The sequence below is a fragment of the Drosophila montana genome, unplaced genomic scaffold (genome assembly GCF_035044405.1).
Source record: "Drosophila montana isolate Dmon_TW-CO22-7 unplaced genomic scaffold, ASM3504440v1 contig_779_1, whole genome shotgun sequence".
Taxonomy (NCBI): domain Eukaryota; kingdom Metazoa; phylum Arthropoda; class Insecta; order Diptera; family Drosophilidae; genus Drosophila; species Drosophila montana.
The window spans coordinates 1,623,306-1,643,539 of record NW_026999075.1 but is presented as its reverse complement, the minus strand read 5'-3'; the positions used below and the strand labels follow the sequence as shown (position 1 = coordinate 1,643,539).

Below are 20,234 nucleotides of genomic sequence, written 5' to 3'. Positions count from 1 at the left end.
CTAAAATATTTGTTTAAAAATTCAAACAAAAGAATATTATTGATAGATTTTGAAGCAGTTTAAACAACGTAGGCATTAAGGGGCATAATGACCTAAGCTTGAGGCCAATGTGGAATTTCTGTTGCTGGGTCAGACGCAACTGTTAAATTTTACCACAATTATCTCAAACATTATCGCTGTTACACTTTGCGTGTTAACCTGCATGACATCTGCAAAAATTCAAATTGCAATTGAGAAAACTACCTATTTTCGTAGATTAGCTGATTGATACTTACGGGTATCCCAGCGCAGAAGTGCATCATCTGATCGTGGCGGATGCTAACATTTTAACCAAGATTTTTGGCCATATATGTATATTCTCCCTCGTTGGGATTGTTTGGGGATATCCAACAGACACTTTATCTAACTGTTCAAAAAATAATATTAAGAAACAAGCTAAATTTGGATTCTTGCAAAATTATAATAATAACTACGTGCGCGTGCCTAAACAATGCGCACGCATATATGTATACGTGCACATATGATCACACTTTACACTGATTATCACACATACAGAGTTTGTACGCATACACTTGTACTTTATTTTGCAAATAAGGTTTGAATGTATGCATACATGGGATACACCAATTGGAAGTGATCATGCTTACGGACTAACTTACCTATGTATGTGTTAGAGTATTTACACTAACACAATATGATTGTGCTTTGTATCTCCTACGAGTTCTTAGAAACGTATGTATGCTTGTGTGCATGTGCACAATTGTAGTTTCTTTAATCGAAATCTATTCGCGAGTGCATGTCACTACTTAGCTGGAAAATACATTTTGGTAATAAAAAATGGACAAATGCGACGAATGTAAAATTACTGCACATGCATTTTTAGAAATAATAAATGATCAGGAAAAATTAATGTCCTGGTTGAGAGACCACGGACTTATTTTAAAATCCAAGAACTGTCCTGAGTGTGGCGAGGCCCTGCAAGTGTGTCACATTAAAGGGCGACTTTTTTTTTCGGTGCAGGTTGACGCACACTTTTGAAAAAAACAAAAAAAAAATTACAAAAAAATGTAATTTTTTAGAAAGTGTGCCTTATTGTATATTACGAGCTCACGGGAGTTGAACCCATAACTGCATTTTTAAAAAATGAATTCTCAATGTCATATGAAACAATAGTCAATTGGCGTAATTATTTGCGCGAAGTATTTCAGGATTGGGCTGCAGAGTTAAGCCTTGAAAAGCTTGGAGGAGAGGGCAAGGTCGTAGAAATCGACGAAAGCCTTATTTCAAAAAGAAAAAATAACTGTGGGCGGATTATCCAAGGCCAATGGGTATTTGGTATTTATGAAAGGGATACCAAAAGGCTGTACATCGTTCCTGTCGAAAACCGCACCAAAACCAAGCTGCTTCGCGTTATAAAAGAAAAGATCGCGGATGGCACAACCATCATTTCGGATTGTTGGTCTTCATACCGCTGTCTAAGCGATGAAGGTTTTGAGCACCTGACAGTGAATCATTCAATGAACTTTGTTGACCCAACTACAAAAGCGCATACGCAAAATATTGAAAGAAAATGGAGGGACATGAAGGATAAAATTCCGAAATATGGGCGTTCAAAAAAACATTTGACAGGATATTTAGGAACCTACGTTTTCAAAGCGCACTATCCAAACCACATGGATAGATTCCACCATGCTTTTACAGCCATTGCAAGAATCTACAATCCCCATTGTGGCAGAGCAAACATTGATCTAGACTGCACATATGAAGATGTAAGTATTTTATTTTTAAGAATATTCTTCTTAATATCATTAAAATTCATTTATCACAGTATGAAGACGAGCTGGAAGACCTCTGTGAAATGCAAATAGCAGAGAAGAAAAATTAGGCCATCATTTCGGTTAGTTCCCTAGAAAGCTCGCATAGCATCTCAATTAAATTTTGTTTAATTTCAGTATTAACACGAAAAAATACGAAGCATGGTTCTTAATGGTTCAACTACATTTTTTAAGTTTTCAAAGAAAAATTATGAAAAAATAAATATTGATTTAAATATAATATTAAAATAGTCGTAACATCTGGTTTTTTTTCCGATTATCAGTTAAATTAATTCATGCAAATTGAGGCAATTTCATCCGATTTTGTTTAAATAAACAAAAATATGAACATGCATCTGCAAATGATGAAATGCGCGTTTATATGTATTCATACATTCAAACCTTATTTGCAAAATAAAGTACAAGTGTATGCGTACAAACTCTGTATGTGTGATAATCAGTGTAAAGTGTGATCATATGTGCACGTATACATATATGCGTGCGCATTGTTTAGGCACGCGCACGTAGTTATTATTATAATTTTGCAAGAATCCAAATTTAGCTTGTTTCTTATATTATTTTTTGAACAGTTAGATAAAGTGTCTGTTGGATATCCCCAAACAATCCCAACGAGGGAGAATATACATATATGGCCAAAAATCTTGGTTAAAATGTTAGCATCCGCCACGATCAGATGATGCACTTCTGCGCTGGGATACCCGTAAGTATCAATCAGCTAATCTACGAAAATAGGTAGTTTTCTCAATTGCAATTTGAATTTTTGCAGATGTCATGCAGGTTAACACGCAAAGTGTAACAGCGATAATGTTTGAGATAATTGTGGTAAAATTTAACAGTTGCGTCTGACCCAGCAACAGAAATTCCACATTGGCCTCAAGCTTAGGTCATTATGCCCCTTAATGCCTACGTTGTTTAAACTGCTTCAAAATCTATCAATAATATTCTTTTGTTTGAATTTTTAAACAAATATTTTAGTAAATATAAATATCTTGATAATGTTGACTGGTGTAAATCTTTTTATTAATGCATCTTTTAATTTGGTTTTAATATATGATCCCTTAGTTTAGAGACAGCAGGACTTTGCGTTTTTGACTCATTGCATCATTCTTTGACATTATTGGTAACTGAATTTTTCACTCCATGTTAAAAAAGCCGCATATATTCTAATACAAACTTATTATTGTTATCCACAGTATACATACCAAGGAACGTCCGTATGAGTGCAATGTGAGCCTTAATAACGCGAAAGCTAGTTGACTTAGACGTGCAGATGCAGAAACCTACTAAAAATTATATGTTGATCTGTTGCAATCGACTAAGCATTGGGATATTTCGGATGAGTGATATTTTGTTGCTTACCGTCGTCCGGTTCACTTCAAACGATCAATTGTAAACGCTAGTCATTTATACATATTTTAAAAATTAATCTTAAAATTCTATTAATAATATTAAACATAAATATAATTAATAAATAAATTTTTATATATATTATTATTTTTTAAATTTATTATATAACCACATTTAATAGCTTACATTAATTACAAAATATTCAAGTTAAATTTACAATTAAATGTATATTTAATTATTGAAAACAAAATATTGCAAATGTCAATAGTATTTTTGGTATTTTAGTTTCATACACTTTAAATGCAAAATAGCCTCCGCCAAATCGAAAATTCGATATTTTTAATGATTCATCATCGATAGTTAGCAGCTCTTATTCGCTCATCTCAAAGCGCTGACGATAGTTAAAAAATTATCGGAAATTCATCGTGAAGTAGTATCGTTGCTGCACGATACTTTACAATCGTGCTACCACCGCGCTATCGCCACTTTTAATTGCTTATATTTAATAAAATACGCTATAAATTCAAGTTCCGCCGCCGTAAATGGAATCTTGAGAAAAAACTACGTGGAATAGATACCATCCCCGAATTATTTGGGCATTCCATATGTGTGTTGGGTACACCGAAGCATTACCAAAACCCATTATCTACACAATAAATTTCAACTATTAATTATACTAATGGTACGTCAACTATTCTATATAATTTAAATCACATTTGCTTATAATAAAATGTCTCGATTTTACCCAGTTAAATATCGATTCCGTCAGTCTATCGACATAACAGAGTAAACAGCTGTTTACGAGTGTTTGGACGAGTGTGCCCGCATACAAAAATACTAAAAACCACATCGATAACAAATTTGTTAAATACATTTTAGAAGGCGAGCGAAGTGAGTAGCTTACTTGTGTCGAAATAAGTGCCAACAAATTTAGGTCAGTTTTATACATTTTAGTCGAAAATGGCTTCTTTTTTGGCGCGTGCAGGCGGTACCCTCATCGAATCAGTAAAACCCAAGACAGTTACAAAGGTGAGTCTCGTGCTACGTATCCAAATGCACACCTTTTCGTGGTACATTTACATAATTGCAAAAAAGCAACAAGAACCAACAACAAAATGACAAGGTGAACGCTGCTCTCATGCGGGAGAGCGAAACACAGAAAAGCCACCTGACTGGCGGTCTTTTCGATCAATGTATACGTGTGTGTGACGCAACGCTTAACTGTGTGAGATAAAATTGGGACCTTGAACACGAAATAGCCGCAGCACTGATCTCTTTTATCAATGGGAGGCAATGGGTAACTGTTGCCGAGCCCACTAATTAAGAATTTAATCTGTGCGAATTAGATTTGATTAACGTCGACACGTCGCTCTAAACTTTTTTTTTTTGCAAATTCGGGATTTTGTATATGACCTACAAACATAAATACGTGCCGATTTAATGCGTCATTGCTTTAACCGGTTTTTTTCAATCAGACTTTCGAGACTTTCTGCTTACTTTAAGAGTTAATTGTCTCTTACAGATCCTTAGTTATACCCCCATTGGGCTGCAGCAATTAAGAAACCTTAATGTGCAGGAGCATGTCTCATACACTCTGCTCAACGAAAGTAGCATCCCAACGCCTCGGTAAGTGCACAAAAAACAATAATAAATAAAGAAATGGTTCGGTTCAAAGTACAACAAATGTTGCGGCGACCGCTTCATAGACTTTGGCTCCAATCATTTATAAAAAAAACAAACTAGATTATGATTTGCATTTCTTTAATGCAAATAAATAGAGCGACAGATCATCAGATGATGTGTCGTTGATAATATTCAACTATAATTATAATTTAATTTAAACTGTATTAGAACACAGAGGAAAAAAATTATAATATATAGAACTTTGCCAAGAACCTGGCAGGAGTCCGAGTAACCTTGAGGTAACAGAAATTTGTATTAAATCCACATTTACACATCCAATTTTACAAATATGTTTTTGAATTATTGCGCTGATTAGAACTGTTGACGTAGATGTCATTATCAACAACCATATGTTGGATTTTTTATACTTGGCCATAAAAGTCGGGCAAGCTCCAAATATTCCCCCATTTAAGATGATTCATTGCTTTTTCAGGTTTGCTGTTGCCAAGAATGGTAAGGAGGCCCATGACATTGCGCAAAAGCTGAAAACAGATAATCTGGTGCTTAAGGCACAGGTTCTTGCCGGTGGTCGTGGCAAAGGTACATTCAAGAATGGCCTCAAGGGCGGCGTTCGCGTCGTTTTCAGGTGAAAATGATTATACTCCAGTATAGTTTGTCATACTAACTTTTGTAACTTACCCAGTCCGGAATCTGCAGAGGAGTATGCCTCCAAGATGATCGATCAGCTGCTAGTCACCAAACAAACGGGCGCTGCGGGTCGCATCTGTAAGAAGGTAATGGTCGCCGAGCGGAAGTTTCCCCGCCGTGAGTTCTATTTTGCTGTAATGATGGAGCGCGCCTTCAACGTAAGTGCAAAAACGAGTCAATAATTTGGTAAATAAATGTATTAATAAGTTTTCTAATTTTGTAGGGCCCTGTACTGATTGCATCCAAAGAGGGTGGCGTTGACATCGAAGAAGTTGCCAAAGAAAATCCCGATGCCATCATTTACGAGCCGATCGACATTGGTAAGGGTCTCACCAAGGAGCAGGCCTGCAATATTATTGAAAAGGTCGGTCTGGGCGGGAGCTCTGCCGATGAACATATTCAAATGCTTCTTAACTTGTACAAGCTGTTTGTGAAGAAGGATGCGCTCTTGGTTGAGATTAATCCCTATGCCGAAGATGCTATGACTGGATGTAAGTTAAGTTTTTCGTGAACGAGTCTTATGTTTCATGCTTAACCTCTGTCGCCTTTCCTTAAAACTAACTTATTTACCATCCATACTACGATTACTTCATTGCAATTACCATACTAATGCTGCATGATGTGGGTCTATAAAGGCTGTAAGTACTACGTTAAATATATGCTTGCTAGTTGAAATCTTAAAAACACTACACTATTTTACTAAAGTCACGAGTACTTTTGAAAAGAACATTGTGATATATAATACGAAAGGCAATAACGCAAAGACGTGTAGACATACCGCAAATCGATTGTTTACGCAAAAAAAATGTGGAAATTCGATTCTTTATTCATATTGGAAACAATTCATAGATGCCAAATGTACAGAAGAGAGAAACAGAAGATTTCTTTAAAATCCCTTCTCAACAAATTTAACCAAACTGTCTAAAGCTAAATCGTCAAATTCGTCCAGTCGTCAAGTTGGATCCTCTGATTTATGGATCTCCATCCAGTAGAACGGGTTTTAAGAAAAACGAGCCTCCAAGTTTTTCGAACACATCGACAACCTAACTTAGGCTATACACAAAGTTTTACAATTACAAAATAGAACGATTGCATTTTATAACTTTCTTAAATGCACATAATTTTTCAAAAAGAACAATACATATTTGCCCATATATATACGTTATATTATGCTGACCAATTATACAATCTCTGGTTGATCTTAATCCTGGTCGTGCAATATTCAAACAAACCATTTATATTATAACATAAACATATTTAATAAGTATCAAAGCAAATTGTGTTGTTCATACTATCACGGCATAAGTAATTGATTAATCAAAATAACTTTTTTGCCCGTTTTAGTCTTCGCCCTCGATGCTAAATTGCGTTTTGATGACAATGCCGAGTTCCGTCAGAAGGAGTTGTTCAGCATGCGCGACTGGACCCAGGAGGATCCCAAAGAGGTTGAGGCGGCCAAATACAATTTGAATTATATTGCACTTGATGGTACCATCGGTTGCATGGTGAATGGTGCTGGCTTGGCCATGGCAACCATGGATATTATCAAGTTGTACGGCGGTGAGCCGGCAAATTTCCTTGATGTTGGCGGTGGAGCCACAGCAGAAGCTGTCAAGGCGGCATTCAAGATTATTACGTCGGACAAGAAAGTCATGTGTTTGTTGGTGAACATTTTCGGTGGTATTATGCGTTGCGATGTCATTGCTGAGGGTATCATTGCGGCCGCGAAGGATCTGAATCTGAACTTGCCAATTGTCGTGCGTTTGCAAGTAAGTGTCACGATTTGGCTCCAAAAGGACATTCAATTTTCTGATGTACTTTGTGAATTCGTTTGAAGGGCACCAAAGTGAAGGAGGCTCGCGAACTGATACGTTCATCGGGCTTGAAGATCTTGGCTCGCGATGATTTGGACAAGGCTGCCGATTTGGCTGTGCATTTGGCGCAAATCGTATCGTTGGCGCGCGAAATGAACATGGATGTTAACTTTGAGATCCCCGATGCACAAAAGTAGATCAACCCAATAAACGGCTAAGTCAACCATAAAGCCCACGTATAACACAAACGACAACATAAACACAAAACAACACATTTACTCAAAAAATTAGATACAATTTACATAAAACTACCTACATCTGCTTAGTAGTTAGAAATATTTGATTTCGATTAATCGAATTAAAATAATTGGATCATTTTGCAAAAATCTGATGAACCATAAGCTGAGGTTAAACTCCGATCGTTGTTGTGACATTTTGAACAAACCATGTCGTAATATTATTTAATAACTTCGAATAATCCTAAGAGCTGAACGTTTTTTGCACCTGTCAAACATAATAAGCGTAAAAAACAAATATATTGTTATTTGCACGAAAGTTGAATACAGCTGAAACATAAACCTAACGTCGAAAGTGATTTTTGCAAAAAAAAACTTATTTAATTTATTTGAAATGCAAACTGCTTAAAAAGTAGTATGTCGTGTATTATGCAATTTAAATTAGTTTGCTTTAAATTAAAATTCAGTAATCTTACAAAGCCGTAGCACTTTATTTGGAAATTCTGTTCTTGAAAAACCCATGTTATGTTCATTCGTTGACAAACCGAACCCAAAATGTATTTATTTTTTCTTAATTGTTGCACTTATTTCACGTAATTATTATAAACGAATGATCATAGAACTTTTTATCATAGTCTAATATCATAATTTCGTCATCTAATATACAATTCTATAGGGACAAATGCAAAAAAGAAGAAAAAAAGAAAGAAGAAAAGAAAGACAAATGCAAGGATAACAAGAAATAAGATAGAGAAACTGAAGACGAAAGCGGATGTAAAGGCAGATGTAAAGGCAGATGTTTATTTGAAAAACAACAAAGGGAGAAGCTGATAAAATAAAATCAAAAGTAGAATGGTTAAAACATGAGTATTAGAAAGGACGAATACCCTTAATCTGCCTATGGATGGGCATGCAAAAAATTCAAATTAAAAAATTTAACTCTGTTTCAATTTTTCAAAATTATCATATAATCAAAATTTTCTATATATTATAGGCAAATTCCATAATGTGATAACCGCCAACGGACGTTGAATTTATGTTGTTATTTCTTTATAATAGCTGGTCATTGTAGGGGGAGAAGTGGTTCAGAAACGATCTACCAGAGAAAGTATATGCGTCTGCTCCTGTTCTCGCCAGTCGGTGTCGCCGTCCCCCAAATTGCCAGCGTATTCTAAAAATATTGGTTTAAAAGATTAACTTTGTCTTGGTATTAATATCGGGGTGTGCTTACCTCGCATTATACTCCTAATTGTCTTCATAGAGGCGCCCCGCAAGTTAAGAATTTGCAGCACGCGTTGCTTAACCGTTTCCGTGGTGGCACTGACCTCCAGCAGGATGTAGTCGATACGCTGTAGTGTAAACAGACCGCCAGTTAAACGCTTTATGTAATTGTTTTCGGCCTCCTCATCTTCGTCAATGCTGGCATCCTAATAAATAAATCTATTAATATTCTTTCTACGTAACGTTTTAAGAATCGATGATTACTGGAAAATTATATATTTTAAAAATTAGCAACGGGTGAAACTACAAAATATTTTTTTAAACCGATTCTTAGATGTTTGTGAAATTAATGTAGAGTGCGCTTGGTGGATTTTATAAAATCGATGCTCTGGGTGAAATATAGATGGAAAACATATACATTAACTGCCTCTGTATTTAAAATTGTTTCCAAACATTGATGTCTTATTATTATTATTATTTTTCCTACTAAATAATGATCATTCCTAAAATTAACAGTGATAGTACAGCCGGAACGACAAAGACCTTCAGCCTGATTGAAATATCAAAAATTTCCATTTGGCTCAGACCGAAATTAATTTATGGAGCTTACCTTGGGTTGCTGGTCGATTTCCCTGTCGATGGCCTCCACCTTAGCCAAATACTTGAGATGTAGCTCCAGCAGGCGATCAACCTTCTCGTGATCGTTCTCAGTAAATTTGGCCAGCATGCGCTGACGCTGTGTGCCCTTGCAGTTGCGCAGCATAGAGGCAATCACTGAGCACACATGCTCCTCGTGCTCGTCTACGGAGAGAAGACGTTGCTTATTTCGCTTGGGCGTTTTCATGAATAACGGAAAAATGGTGCGTAGACCAAGAATCTCAACAAACTTGTTGCAATTCTCTCGTCCATCCTGGCCGGCCATGGCATGATCGAGCACCTTAAGGGAACCATTACGCGACATTTTCTTTTCGCGTAGCATCAGATTCATGAGCTGCAAACCCTCACCGTTGAGGAATCGATCGCGGTTCTCGCGTGCCATTAGCGCCGAGCACATGCAATTGAACAGATTGGACATATACTCCTGCTCCTCGTTGCTGGCCGGATCGTGACGCTTGTATACGGCTAGCTGCTGCAGTAGTACGTCCACACCGTCCAGTGTACCTAGAAGCAGACGATTCTCGTTTTCCGTCTGTATCAGTATAGACAATATCTCGCTGCAGTATAGTTTGTTTGGGTCAAAGGGTGATTTGCCCTTGAGCCGCTTAAGTAACCAGGCCAGTAGACCCTGTGTGGCCGCCTCGCGCACAAACTCACTATCTATTTCGGTCAAGTTCTCAACAATAGCGAGCGTATTGTGCACGCCATCAGCTTCTTCCTTGACCTGTTCGTTAAGGCGGTCTAGATTCTGGACCAACAAGGCACAGATTTGCTCCTTACGCAAAGCCTCGATTAACGCCTCTGCTCCCTCGCTGCTCTCACCCAGAATGTCTACATCTGTGACTTCTTGTAGCAGATCGACGACCGCAACAGCAATGTCTGTGTTTTGATGTGCCAGAAGCTCGAGCAGACTGTGCAGGCCATGCAGCTCGACGAGCAGCGGATAAAGATCCGGCACTGTAGCCACTGCTTTCAGCTCCTGTATGACCGTGTGCAGATCAAGTTCCGAGTCCATGAATTTTTCCGGATTATCGGAGAATTTTATGCGCATTTCTTGATTCTTCAGGTTTCGCTTCTCGAACACGAGTATTAGCTTCTTAAGGCCTTGCTCGTCCAGCGCATCGCCCTCGGCCTCTTCGCTCTCCACATATTTCAGTATATTGAGACGTTCCTCCTCTGTTAACTCTGGATCAAATTCAAATGAGCTGCTCGCGGCTGATCCTGATCCAGATGTGCCGTCATGAGGCTTCTTGTAATTGGCTGTTTCCTTAGCCTCCGCAATGCGACGCATTCGCTTAGCCTTTTCATCGCCGCCGCCGCCGCCCCGTTTTCCAATATCGCTAGTCGCCGGCTCTGGCAGCGCGAAATCATCGTCGTCTTCATGTGGTCTCTTTGGTGTCTGCTCGGGCTGTTGTTATATACATGCATAATAGACTTGTTAATTGGCTGCGCATCCCTGCATTGTACATACTTGCTTTAAATGCCAACAGTTCGCCAATATCCATATTCAACCAGCAAATTCAATAAACATCAACGCCAGTTGTACAATTGACATCGATACTATGTAGTATCGATACCAAAAATATTTCGTTAATATCACAACTATCGTTGGCTGTCTATCGATAGTATCACAAGCTAATAAGCAGCGATACCCGCGCGTTTTATAACGCACAAAAAAACATACCCATGTCCAAACAACATTTGGTTAAACTAGCTTTAATTGGAATTCAGAAGAATTATTGTTAACCTGTAAACCTGTATAAATCGATGTTTTTTTTTAAACTGCGTCTTGGAATCGACTTTAAAATTATTGATGCTGATGTACTACGCAACTTTTAAAGTAAATAAAAGGCTCGTCAAAGTAAGCAAATCCAAATGCCTTTGATCAATACTACCGAAATTTCACTTAATTTTTTTTTATTTTTTGCGGCATAACGAGTCATCCAGAGGATGAGTTGATTGCATCAGTTCAGGAACAAGAAAAGAAAAATTTGTGTGGCGCTGTCGTGTTATGGCTTACCGTAATCATAATTATAATTATAATAATTAATCGAATCATAATCATAATTTAAGTCATCCACATATCCATAGTAGCAATAACCATAAAAAAGCACTTGAATTTTCACGTCGTTTGGAATGTTATATTATAATTTAAAGAATCATAAATTAATACAAAATTAATAATTAATCTAATTGATGAGAAAGAGCGCAGAGATTGGAAAAACGGTTACAAAAATACGTAAGACATTCAGGATAGTTGGAAGTTTAAAAGACACTCAAAGAGTAACTAGCAAAAACTATATATGAGCAGCACCGAAACGAACAAATCTGTTCGCACAGAAGCACATACATTTACATACATACACATAAACATTTATATGCATGTATGTAGTGGCTACATAAAATATCATTTTTGGTTTATTTGGAGTCGCTGCTCGAGGCTCCAACTCCACACGTTATTCCAGATGCTACTTCCGTCTGAGTTTGAGCGATTTAGATGCGCAGATTGGGATTTGTGTAGCGCACATACTTCAGCAGAGCATCGTTCTCCTCGCAGACGAAGGACTTCTTGTGGTGGCAGGCCACGTCGTGCCAGTTGACACCATCATTGTAGAACTGGTTCAGCAGGGCCAAACAGTTTTCGGGTGCGCCGTTTTGTTTGAATTCACGGTTATCGGGCTGGGGCAGGCCAATGCCGCCGGTGGGCGACCAATCGCCCTGGGAACGCTCTGTGGTGGGTGCTAACTTCTGCAGAGTAGCGGTCCAGAACCAACCGTTGATGTTCGTGGGCTGCAGATCGGGACGTTCACAGCCCTTGAAATCGCACAAGCGACCGCTGGTCCAGATATATTTCACCTGCAAGAACAAAAATAAAATACTTTAAGTACATGCGCATAAATAAAAGGAGAAAAATGTGAACCATAAATACCATAAAACTCGAACTTATTTTGAACAAAAGAGAAACGACTTAAGAGGGAAAGGAAAAAAGAAAAGATGCTACAAAGCAAGGTTAAATGGATTTAAGGCTTAAAACTCATGATCTAAACTTGACTAGTTCAAGTTCATTGCTCTTGCCCATGCTCGAATTCAAATTTTCCGTTAGTTTATTTTATTGTACGCACGAAAATGCGATGGCACAAATTGTTGCTGGTAGAAATTTAAGCTTCGACATTTGCTGCTTTGCCAGTTTGAGGCTTGGGCCTGCACGCCCTGCAACAAAAGCTAGTCAGACAGCCAGCCAGCAGCTATTATGGTGCCATTGAAAGCGAACCCATTCCAAGTCGCGCCCTTTGTGGCCGCACCCGTTGGCGGCGGGTTTCGTTGAGCGGCTGTCAACATTACAAGAGAGCCATGGACAGCGACAACAACCGTAATGTTCATCAGTCACTTTCACCCGAATGGCCATAAAACTGTTTATACTGTTTATATAGTATATACATATGGTATTAACGTGCACACACAATATACACTTATACACATACACCTGTCGTTATTGAGTGCTTGATGCTGCCCTTTGAAAAACTCCATTGAGCGGAAAGCTAAAATTTAATGGACATGGAACTGTTTTCTATTGTTGCTGCGGGCCTCGCCAGCATTGTAATTGTTATGGGTTCAATCAATCAATGCATTGCGGAAGCTAAAACATGCACTTGCCTAATTAGAATTTGTGACGGTATATGTTTGCCTCTTCAATCTGATACGATTTAAAGTAAAAGTGGAGCGCGCATTATAAACTTATAAATTGATTAGCTTAAGAGGCTTAAGCTTATCAGCGCATTCGTGAATTGACTTAAAAGAAATACCATAATATGAAAGCCAACAAAATCTTTGTAGTTGTATGCGTTGCACAGATTTAAACACTATCCAAAGAAGTTTCTCAAAAAAAAAGAAAAGTGAAATTTATTATCTTGATATTATAAACATAATAGCTGCGGTTAAAGGCAACACATTGAATACTCGCTATTGTGTTTAGCTTCAATTTACAATTGCAAATTTAATTATGGTTTAACCACAGCCAGCTGCTAATAGCAGCAAGTTTTTTGCCTGAGTCTTTCGTTTTGGCAATGGCAATGATTCGTCTGGAAACCGCAGCACTTCCTCTTTTCTATGGCTGTGCACCATTTTGTGCTGTTAACTATACATATGCATATTGATTTTTTGTTGTTGTTATATTGTATTTCCTTGACTGTTTCCTCACACTCACTTTCGTTTTCATTACAATTTCAATTTTTTCTCACCTAAGTCTTAGACGCTGCCGGCCGGCCGCTGGTCAACAGCAGCCAGTACAGTCACAGCCAGCTCTTTAACTTGACACTTATTTGTCTTTGTGTTGCATAAGACACAAATCGTGTGCACAGTGTAATAATAACAACAACATCAGCAGCAACAACAGGCACAGAAGACTACCGCAAAAAGATAAATCGCTGTGATGTGAAAACAACTAAGAAAGTTTTCATGTAACTTTACATTGAACTTAGTTGTCCATATATATATATATATGTGTGTGTGTAATCGCATTTAATTGGAACTCAGTTAATTTTGGCACATTTTTAGCCAAATTTGCATGAGACTGCCTCAAAGTTAGCGCACACTTTGAAAGCGCGCGAATTGTCCAAACAGACGTGACACAATATTCAAACAAAAGACTTTAAAATTAAATTTAAACTCGTAAGGCAAGCATCATTAATTATTTTCAATTTCTTCGAGTTTTGTTGGCGCAAATTATAAATTTGAAACTTGTATTATTATTTATATTGTATATTATTATTTTTTTTTCTTTTTTGTCAGAAAGGTGTCAAAGCTTTATTGATATTCAGTTGAGTTTGTTTATATACATATGTATATTTGACTCTCAATTTTATTGAATCGCTTGTAAGCTAAATATTTATTGGAAGCAACAATGATATGCATATATATGTAAATGTTTTTCTTCTTTTTTTAAAGTCTGTTAAGCTTAGAAGCTTAAAATATCTGCAACAACGTTTAGGTTTATTGCTTAAGTCTTTTGTTTTTAAGGATAAAGCCAGCAAAGCCGTCATTTTTATATGAGTTAATTAAACTTACATTTTCGCCTACAACTCGTTGCTTGATCCATTCGTTCTCCAGACTGGTCTCCAGCGAAACCGAGTCCATGCAGCGTCTACGACAAAAATTTCTGGCAGTCAGCCAATCCTCCTCCACGCCTTTCAATTGTGGGTCACGCCACGAGAAGAAGTAACTAGAGGGTTGGACAAGTTTAAAGGTGATTTAATACTAATTCACTGCAAGGAGCTCTAAGTGAACATTATTCAGATTCGAGCTTTGAGATTAACTCACCCTTTGCCATCGGGTGTCTTCTCGTGAATTATTCGCTGGGCGCATAGCTGCGGATTTGGCGGCTCCAGACGTCCATTTTGGAACTGTGCCGAGCCCAGGCTCAACAGGCCGAACAAACAAACACTGGCGACAATGAACGCTTTCATTTTCTGACTCTCGTTAATTTAACTCTTGCACTGACACCCACGCACTTTCGTTTTCTCAAAAATTGCCTCGAATTTGTACGCGACGAGGGGACCAACAACCGACCGAACGAGTTTATGAAACTGCAATGACACAAATATTTTGGTAACACCCGGTCTTATATATGAGCGGGTCGATCATTGTGTCTGCGCTTTCGGCTGCGGGCTCGGCTTTGACTTCGGCTCTTGACTTCGGTTTTTTGTGCTCCACTCGTGGCTTCGGTCGCAGTTTTAGGCTTAAGCCTAACTTTGTGCTGGGTTTTTCATATGAAAATGAATTTTTGGAGTTGCTTCGCTGCCGATGCTGAATTTTAAGTGGCCGGTTAACTGTCGATTGCATATTGACAAACATTTTCGGCCTCTCCAGGGATCGTAAGTACTCATGTGTCTAGCACTCGCTGGTGCGTGCCATAATAGATGCGTCTGCGTCCATCATTTTGCACCACTTAGCAGTGCGAATACGCGCCTTGGCCATTTTGTTGTTGTTATTATTTACTCGACTCCACTGCCAGCCATCTACATAATTAGCTATACAAACACGACACGACACGACCACGTCTCGAAAATCATCAGGCGCATGGCAATTTCGCTTGTATCTTTTTTGGTCTCTTTAACTTTACATAATTTAATGCATTTTTACTTTAGCCGCTCTACATTTGTATTTGTTTCAAAAATATATATTTACTCTTTGGTGGGTCTGTGCTCGGCTCGTGTACTTTTTGTCTTGGGCTTGGCCATTGGCCATTGCATAACCTAAATTGTTTATTTTGCTGTAAGTCACAGGTGACACATTTTGTTTCCAGTCTTGAGGTTCGCCAGAGCCCGGACCTTGCCATTTTCCAATTAGGAAGTCAGTTGCTAAGTAGTCGGTTTATTTATGGATATCTATTAAAGGCGGTTGGAAGACATGCTTGAGAAAGTGTGTTTATATACATATACTTATTGAATTCATGGTATATTGTAGCTAATGTAATCAATAATTATATTGACACACATTTTCTTAACGCTTTAATATTATAATTTAGCAACACCGTACATTGTGTGCTGCAATCTATTTTTTTTTAATTCGATTTATGTGAAACAATCATACAATAGTTACAAATTTTTATTTATTATTTATCTAATTTTTTATCACTTTCTTTTCCTCAATTATCTAGTTAATTTTTTATAGGAATTTACCACATTTATTCATTTAATAATGCATTATTTAAGATCAGCAAAGGAGGAGTGTGAGAGTATGGCACAATTAGAAAATCAGTTTGGCACCCAAAATATAACTAAAGAAGCTTTTCAAATCTTGGCATCATATGTACTAACCAGTAAAATCTATAAAATCGAAAAGATACATTTGAAAGGGTAATATCAGAGTGACTATGAAAAATCATAATGTCAGAGTTCTGGAAAATCGCAAAGAATCGCATAGGAGATCCAAATTTTTTTTAATGGCTCACAGACAGGCAGAGAGAAAAATGTTTGCAATTTGGCATGAATATTATAAATAATGAAAAAATAAACAGAACTAAAAAAATTAATTGAAATTGGAATACACAATTCTAAACTAATTTTATGTTTCTGATATTCGACTGATTATCTGTCATTTATTGTAAGGAAATACTATTGTTATCATATTTGGCACCCTCATCAATTAGCTTCTCAGCTTTCAATCTATGAGATTTTGAGCATTGACTGATGACAATAAGCACACCTCCCAACCGATTTGACTTAACGGCAAACAAGTGTTTTAGCCATTACATAATGTTCATAAACAACCAGAAGATTTACATATTTATGTGTGCACGTGATATTGCATAAGCATAAAAAAAATTAAGTAAATCTGACGCAGGCAACTGCATTTTTTTCTCGGCTCAAGTCCCCGGCTCATCAGTGGCCCCAAGTCGCGTCTCCATCTCCATCAGCAGATCAAGGTCAGCGTGACGGCAAAGAAAACAACGACAGCAACGAGTACATCAACGGCGAAATTTCACCAGCCGAAAGCAAATTAAAGTCCCAGACCCAAACCAAGGCGCGACGCACAGAGTGTTGTACTTTTTGGACTTATTTATGTATTTCAGTAAAACAAGAAAAAAAAGTACGCTACATTTCTGCTCTTTTACATTTTTCTGGTACCTATTTTGGAAATTTGTACATGTTTAGCGCACACGTGCGGTGAAGCATGCAGGCGCCCATTGGCCCCTATTTGCCTTGTATACATGGTAATCCCATATATCAACATTGCAGATCTGGACAACCCAGTCAGAGTTACTTTAAGTTGGGCAGGTGCTCGTTACAAATATCTCGGATACGTCGCTAAATGCCGCGCTGTGGATGCCATGCCCATGTTTACACACGTTTCAGAGTATTCGAAATGTAACTACGCCGCAGCATCGCACAACGGACAATCCCAAAAATTTCGAATTTTTGTTTGACATCTTGTTGAGTTTTAGTTTCACATTACATTTGCTGGAGAAATTAATAAATGAAATGGCAAAAAAAAAATGGTTTCTCAACCATTCAAAATATTTATATAAAAAAATACTTAATTTCTAAAAAGTATTAGTTTTAACTGTAAAGTAAATAATTGCTATAATAATATTTAAATATATATTGAATATTGTTATTTTTTTGTGATTAGTATATATTACAATCTTATTTATATTATATTTAACCTGAGTACATAAAACTTCAATATTTTTTTGTGCTTATTTTTTATTATAATTTTAAATAAGTTTATGCTTGTATATTATTTGTAGTTGACATAGAGAATACGTTTTTTTAGTCAACGCTCGTAAAGTTTCGGCTCATAAATATTATCTACGTTTGTATGTTCATATTGAGAAAGGCAAAAATATTGCAATAATAAAATTGTACGTGCAATGGGCTACCCTAAATCTTAAGCAATGCCTGCCATTGTCAGCACATCGTATTTTCCCAACCAACTGACCGAATTTTTGGTCAAATATTTTTAATACATTATAATCCTAACAGTATTTGTACTTTGTTAGTGTGCTGGGCACTATGCATATATTATTTATACAAATCGTAGTACATTATGCGCTATATATCATCGTGACATTTTGTACACTACCATAAAGATTTATATATGGAGTACACCTAAAATGCCTGACTTAGGTACATGATATTAACTTATATCATGACAGGTTTGAGGGTATTCAAATTTCATAGCAGTCTTTTCTATAATTTTCTCAAATATGTAGTTGTTTTTATTACCATTGGGTTGATAAACAACAAGTTCAAGTTTGCTTACAGTCAACTTAACTATATGATCTTCATTTAATGGCTTGGTTGGGCCAGTAAAGTGGTTACTATAAGATATACAAAAGAAATACAAATAAAAATTAAGTTAAAAGTTTACTATTATAACTTAAAAGTTGGTTGAATGTGCAGTTCCTAAGTGGGTGTACATCCAAGTCTCCCTCTGAAATTTTATAAAATTTGCAGGGCCTTAATCTGATACGTAATCGTCGAGTTTTGTCTAAAAGAGCATGTATCAAAATCGATATTTATCGATAATGTGGAAATGGGAGGAGTAGAATAGAAAAATATGATAAGGTCGTGGTGCGTGAAATCTCTAGATTTTGTATAGCTCCCAGCAGGCCTTATATCTAAATCTGTCCGTACTTCATGTCAAATGGGGGATAAGGAACTGACACCAAGAGTTTATATTTCAATGCAGATTGAGAGGCTGGAGCTCATCTTCTTTGCTTATTAAAAATTACCTCATATTTATGCAATGTGTCCCGAGACAGTCGGCGGCAGCGCTTACGGGCACTTGGGCTGGCCAATTTACCAATTTACCAAAGAGTTGGGTAAATGTAAATATGTACTTATTAAAGGAGAAAGTGATGCCGTCGCGTTGTTTTATATATATTTAATTTTTGTTTTTTTTTTTGCACAGTTTGCATATTGTTTTTTATTATTATGAGTGCGAACGCTGCCTGATCTGCTAGATATTTGCACAAAATGTGAGTATGGCAGGTGCAACCGACCTATTTTCATAGGTGTGAATAGATTGTGTCAATGTTTAACGAAATGGGCGAAGGCGCTCAACATTTCTCATAACAGGTGAAATTATTATGTAAAAATATGAACCCGCATTTGGATTTCCCTCAATTAAGTTTGTCTGTTTGGTCAACTCGTGGCCCCCTCAATGTCACATATTTGACTGGCCGGAATGGGACATAGAAATAACAACGTCAATTACTTATTATTTATGTCAGCGGCATATGCCTATAAAGAAATAATAATTAAAGTTTGCTTTACGTTCCCGCCGTGATTGGACTTTAAATAAGTACTTATGCTTGATTCGGAACTTATAATGTTTATTCTTGGCTCTTCTATAAACCTCATTGAGCAAATGCTAATTTTTATTTTGGGAACTCACACAATGTAGGTTGGCGCATGACCTTAGGCTCTACAATATATCTGATATTAGACACGAGTTTCGGGAATTGACAAGAGCAAGAATATTAGAATTCAAATTTTGTCGAATGCAACTTTTTAAAGAGGTAGAGGAATGAATAATGCTTTTTTTTTTTAATTGATAAATTAAAAATTAATACAATGTTAAGAATTATATTTATTATAAATGCCACTGTCTGTTATAAAATCAAGAAATGTTCGTTATTAAATTAAGAAATATAAAAAAAAAAATAATATACTATACAATACACTTTTTTTACAAAAGTGGCGTTGTCTTAAAATTTTATACTATTTCATTCACTAGTCATAGACTTTAAGTGAAATTTGTTGTCCTCTTTATTTTGGATTCGTTATGTATGAGACATATAAGTAAGTTAATGTTTTACCCGCAAACACACTTGGTTTTGGAGGCCAAGGCTGACACTATATGTGTGTGGCATCGACACTAGTGAACTTTTTGGCACCTGACCAGGGTCCGTCAGCGGGCGGTGTTACTACACACACACACATGTATATTTGGTTGTGGTATGCATATTAATGAATTTATAAAATGTTTTTATTTAATTACAAATGCCAATTAAACAAACATTTTATATCAGGGACTATGCAAGTGGCTCTCTTACGAAATACTTTCATATTCATAGTTTTGTGGCATTATGTTGAGTGTAATCGAATTGTATTAATGCAAGGTGTCGCCTCAGTGCGGACGTGAACGTATACCAGTCCAAAATCGAACTATAATTGCATTTCAAATAGGTACTCAATGCCCTTGCGGCGGCACAATGCGCCTTGATTCACGTGATATTTTTTTTCGCTGGACATATTTATGAGACTCTGTATGCTGCACCGCATGCA

At 37.0% G+C, this 20,234-nt stretch overlaps 3 protein-coding genes across 5 annotated transcripts; 1 reads left to right on the top strand and 2 right to left on the bottom strand.

Moving 5' to 3' along the window:
• The first annotated feature begins 4,005 nt into the window (after positions 1-4,005).
• ScsbetaA (Succinyl-coenzyme A synthetase beta subunit, ADP-forming) lies at positions 4,006-8,596 on the top strand. 3 transcript variants are annotated; one of them, XM_064698758.1, is made up of 9 exons: positions 4,006-4,073; positions 4,137-4,211; positions 4,705-4,808; positions 5,299-5,451; positions 5,509-5,671; positions 5,737-6,004; positions 6,858-7,282; positions 7,351-7,520; positions 8,240-8,596. In XM_064698758.1, exons 2-9 carry the CDS (start codon positions 4,143-4,145, stop codon positions 8,307-8,309), a joined length of 1,422 nt encoding a protein of 473 aa, XP_064554828.1. In that variant the 5' UTR covers positions 4,006-4,073; positions 4,137-4,142; the 3' UTR covers positions 8,310-8,596. The 3 variants fall into 3 exon arrangements, with proteins under 3 accessions (XP_064554828.1, XP_064554827.1, XP_064554826.1); XM_064698757.1 differs by having other exon boundaries at positions 4,013-4,073; positions 4,122-4,211; XM_064698756.1 differs by having other exon boundaries at positions 4,068-4,211.
• On the bottom strand, positions 8,508-11,019 carry LOC135439889 (beta-catenin-like protein 1). Its single transcript, XM_064698753.1, has 4 exons — positions 10,917-11,019; positions 9,395-10,849; positions 8,795-8,990; positions 8,508-8,734 (listed from the first exon to the last, which is right to left on the bottom strand). The coding sequence occupies exons 1-4, from the start codon at positions 10,944-10,946 to the stop codon at positions 8,649-8,651; spliced, it is 1,767 nt and encodes a 588-aa protein (XP_064554823.1). The 5' UTR covers positions 10,947-11,019; the 3' UTR covers positions 8,508-8,648.
• Positions 11,020-11,641: 622 nt separating this feature from the next.
• LOC135439789 (uncharacterized) lies at positions 11,642-15,041 on the bottom strand. The gene is made up of 3 exons (XM_064698586.1): positions 14,758-15,041; positions 14,506-14,659; positions 11,642-12,297 (listed from the first exon to the last, which is right to left on the bottom strand). The coding sequence occupies exons 1-3, from the start codon at positions 14,901-14,903 to the stop codon at positions 11,935-11,937; spliced, it is 663 nt and encodes a 220-aa protein (XP_064554656.1). The 5' UTR covers positions 14,904-15,041; the 3' UTR covers positions 11,642-11,934.
• Positions 15,042-20,234: the final 5,193 nt, after the last annotated feature.

What these genes read in the sequence shown, in the direction of transcription:
- LOC135439789 (XM_064698586.1), bottom strand. Translation starts at nt 14,903, where the DNA reads ATGAAAGCGTTCATTGTCGCCAGTGTTTGTTTGTTCGGCCTGTTGAGC. An exon ending in AAGACACCCGATGGCAAAGG is followed by an intron (nt 14,660 to 14,757) that starts GTGAGTTAATCT and finishes CCAACCCTCTAG; the next exon opens with TTACTTCTTCTCGTGGCGTG. An exon ending in AACGAGTTGTAGGCGAAAAT is followed by an intron (nt 12,298 to 14,505) that starts GTAAGTTTAATT and finishes TTGTTCTTGCAG; the next exon opens with GTGAAATATATCTGGACCAG.
- LOC135439889 (XM_064698753.1), bottom strand. Translation starts at nt 10,946, where the DNA reads ATGGATATTGGCGAACTGTTGGCATTTAAA. An exon ending in AAATCGACCAGCAACCCAAG is followed by an intron (nt 8,991 to 9,394) that starts GTAAGCTCCATA and finishes TTTATTTATTAG; the next exon opens with GATGCCAGCATTGACGAAGA. An exon ending in AATTAGGAGTATAATGCGAG is followed by an intron (nt 8,735 to 8,794) that starts GTAAGCACACCC and finishes CAATATTTTTAG; the next exon opens with AATACGCTGGCAATTTGGGG.
- ScsbetaA (XM_064698758.1), top strand. Translation starts at nt 4,143, where the DNA reads ATGGCTTCTTTTTTGGCGCGTGCAGGCGGTACCCTCATCGAATCAGTA. An exon ending in AGTAGCATCCCAACGCCTCG is followed by an intron (nt 4,809 to 5,298) that starts GTAAGTGCACAA and finishes TTGCTTTTTCAG; the next exon opens with GTTTGCTGTTGCCAAGAATG. An exon ending in GGCGTTCGCGTCGTTTTCAG is followed by an intron (nt 5,452 to 5,508) that starts GTGAAAATGATT and finishes TAACTTACCCAG; the next exon opens with TCCGGAATCTGCAGAGGAGT.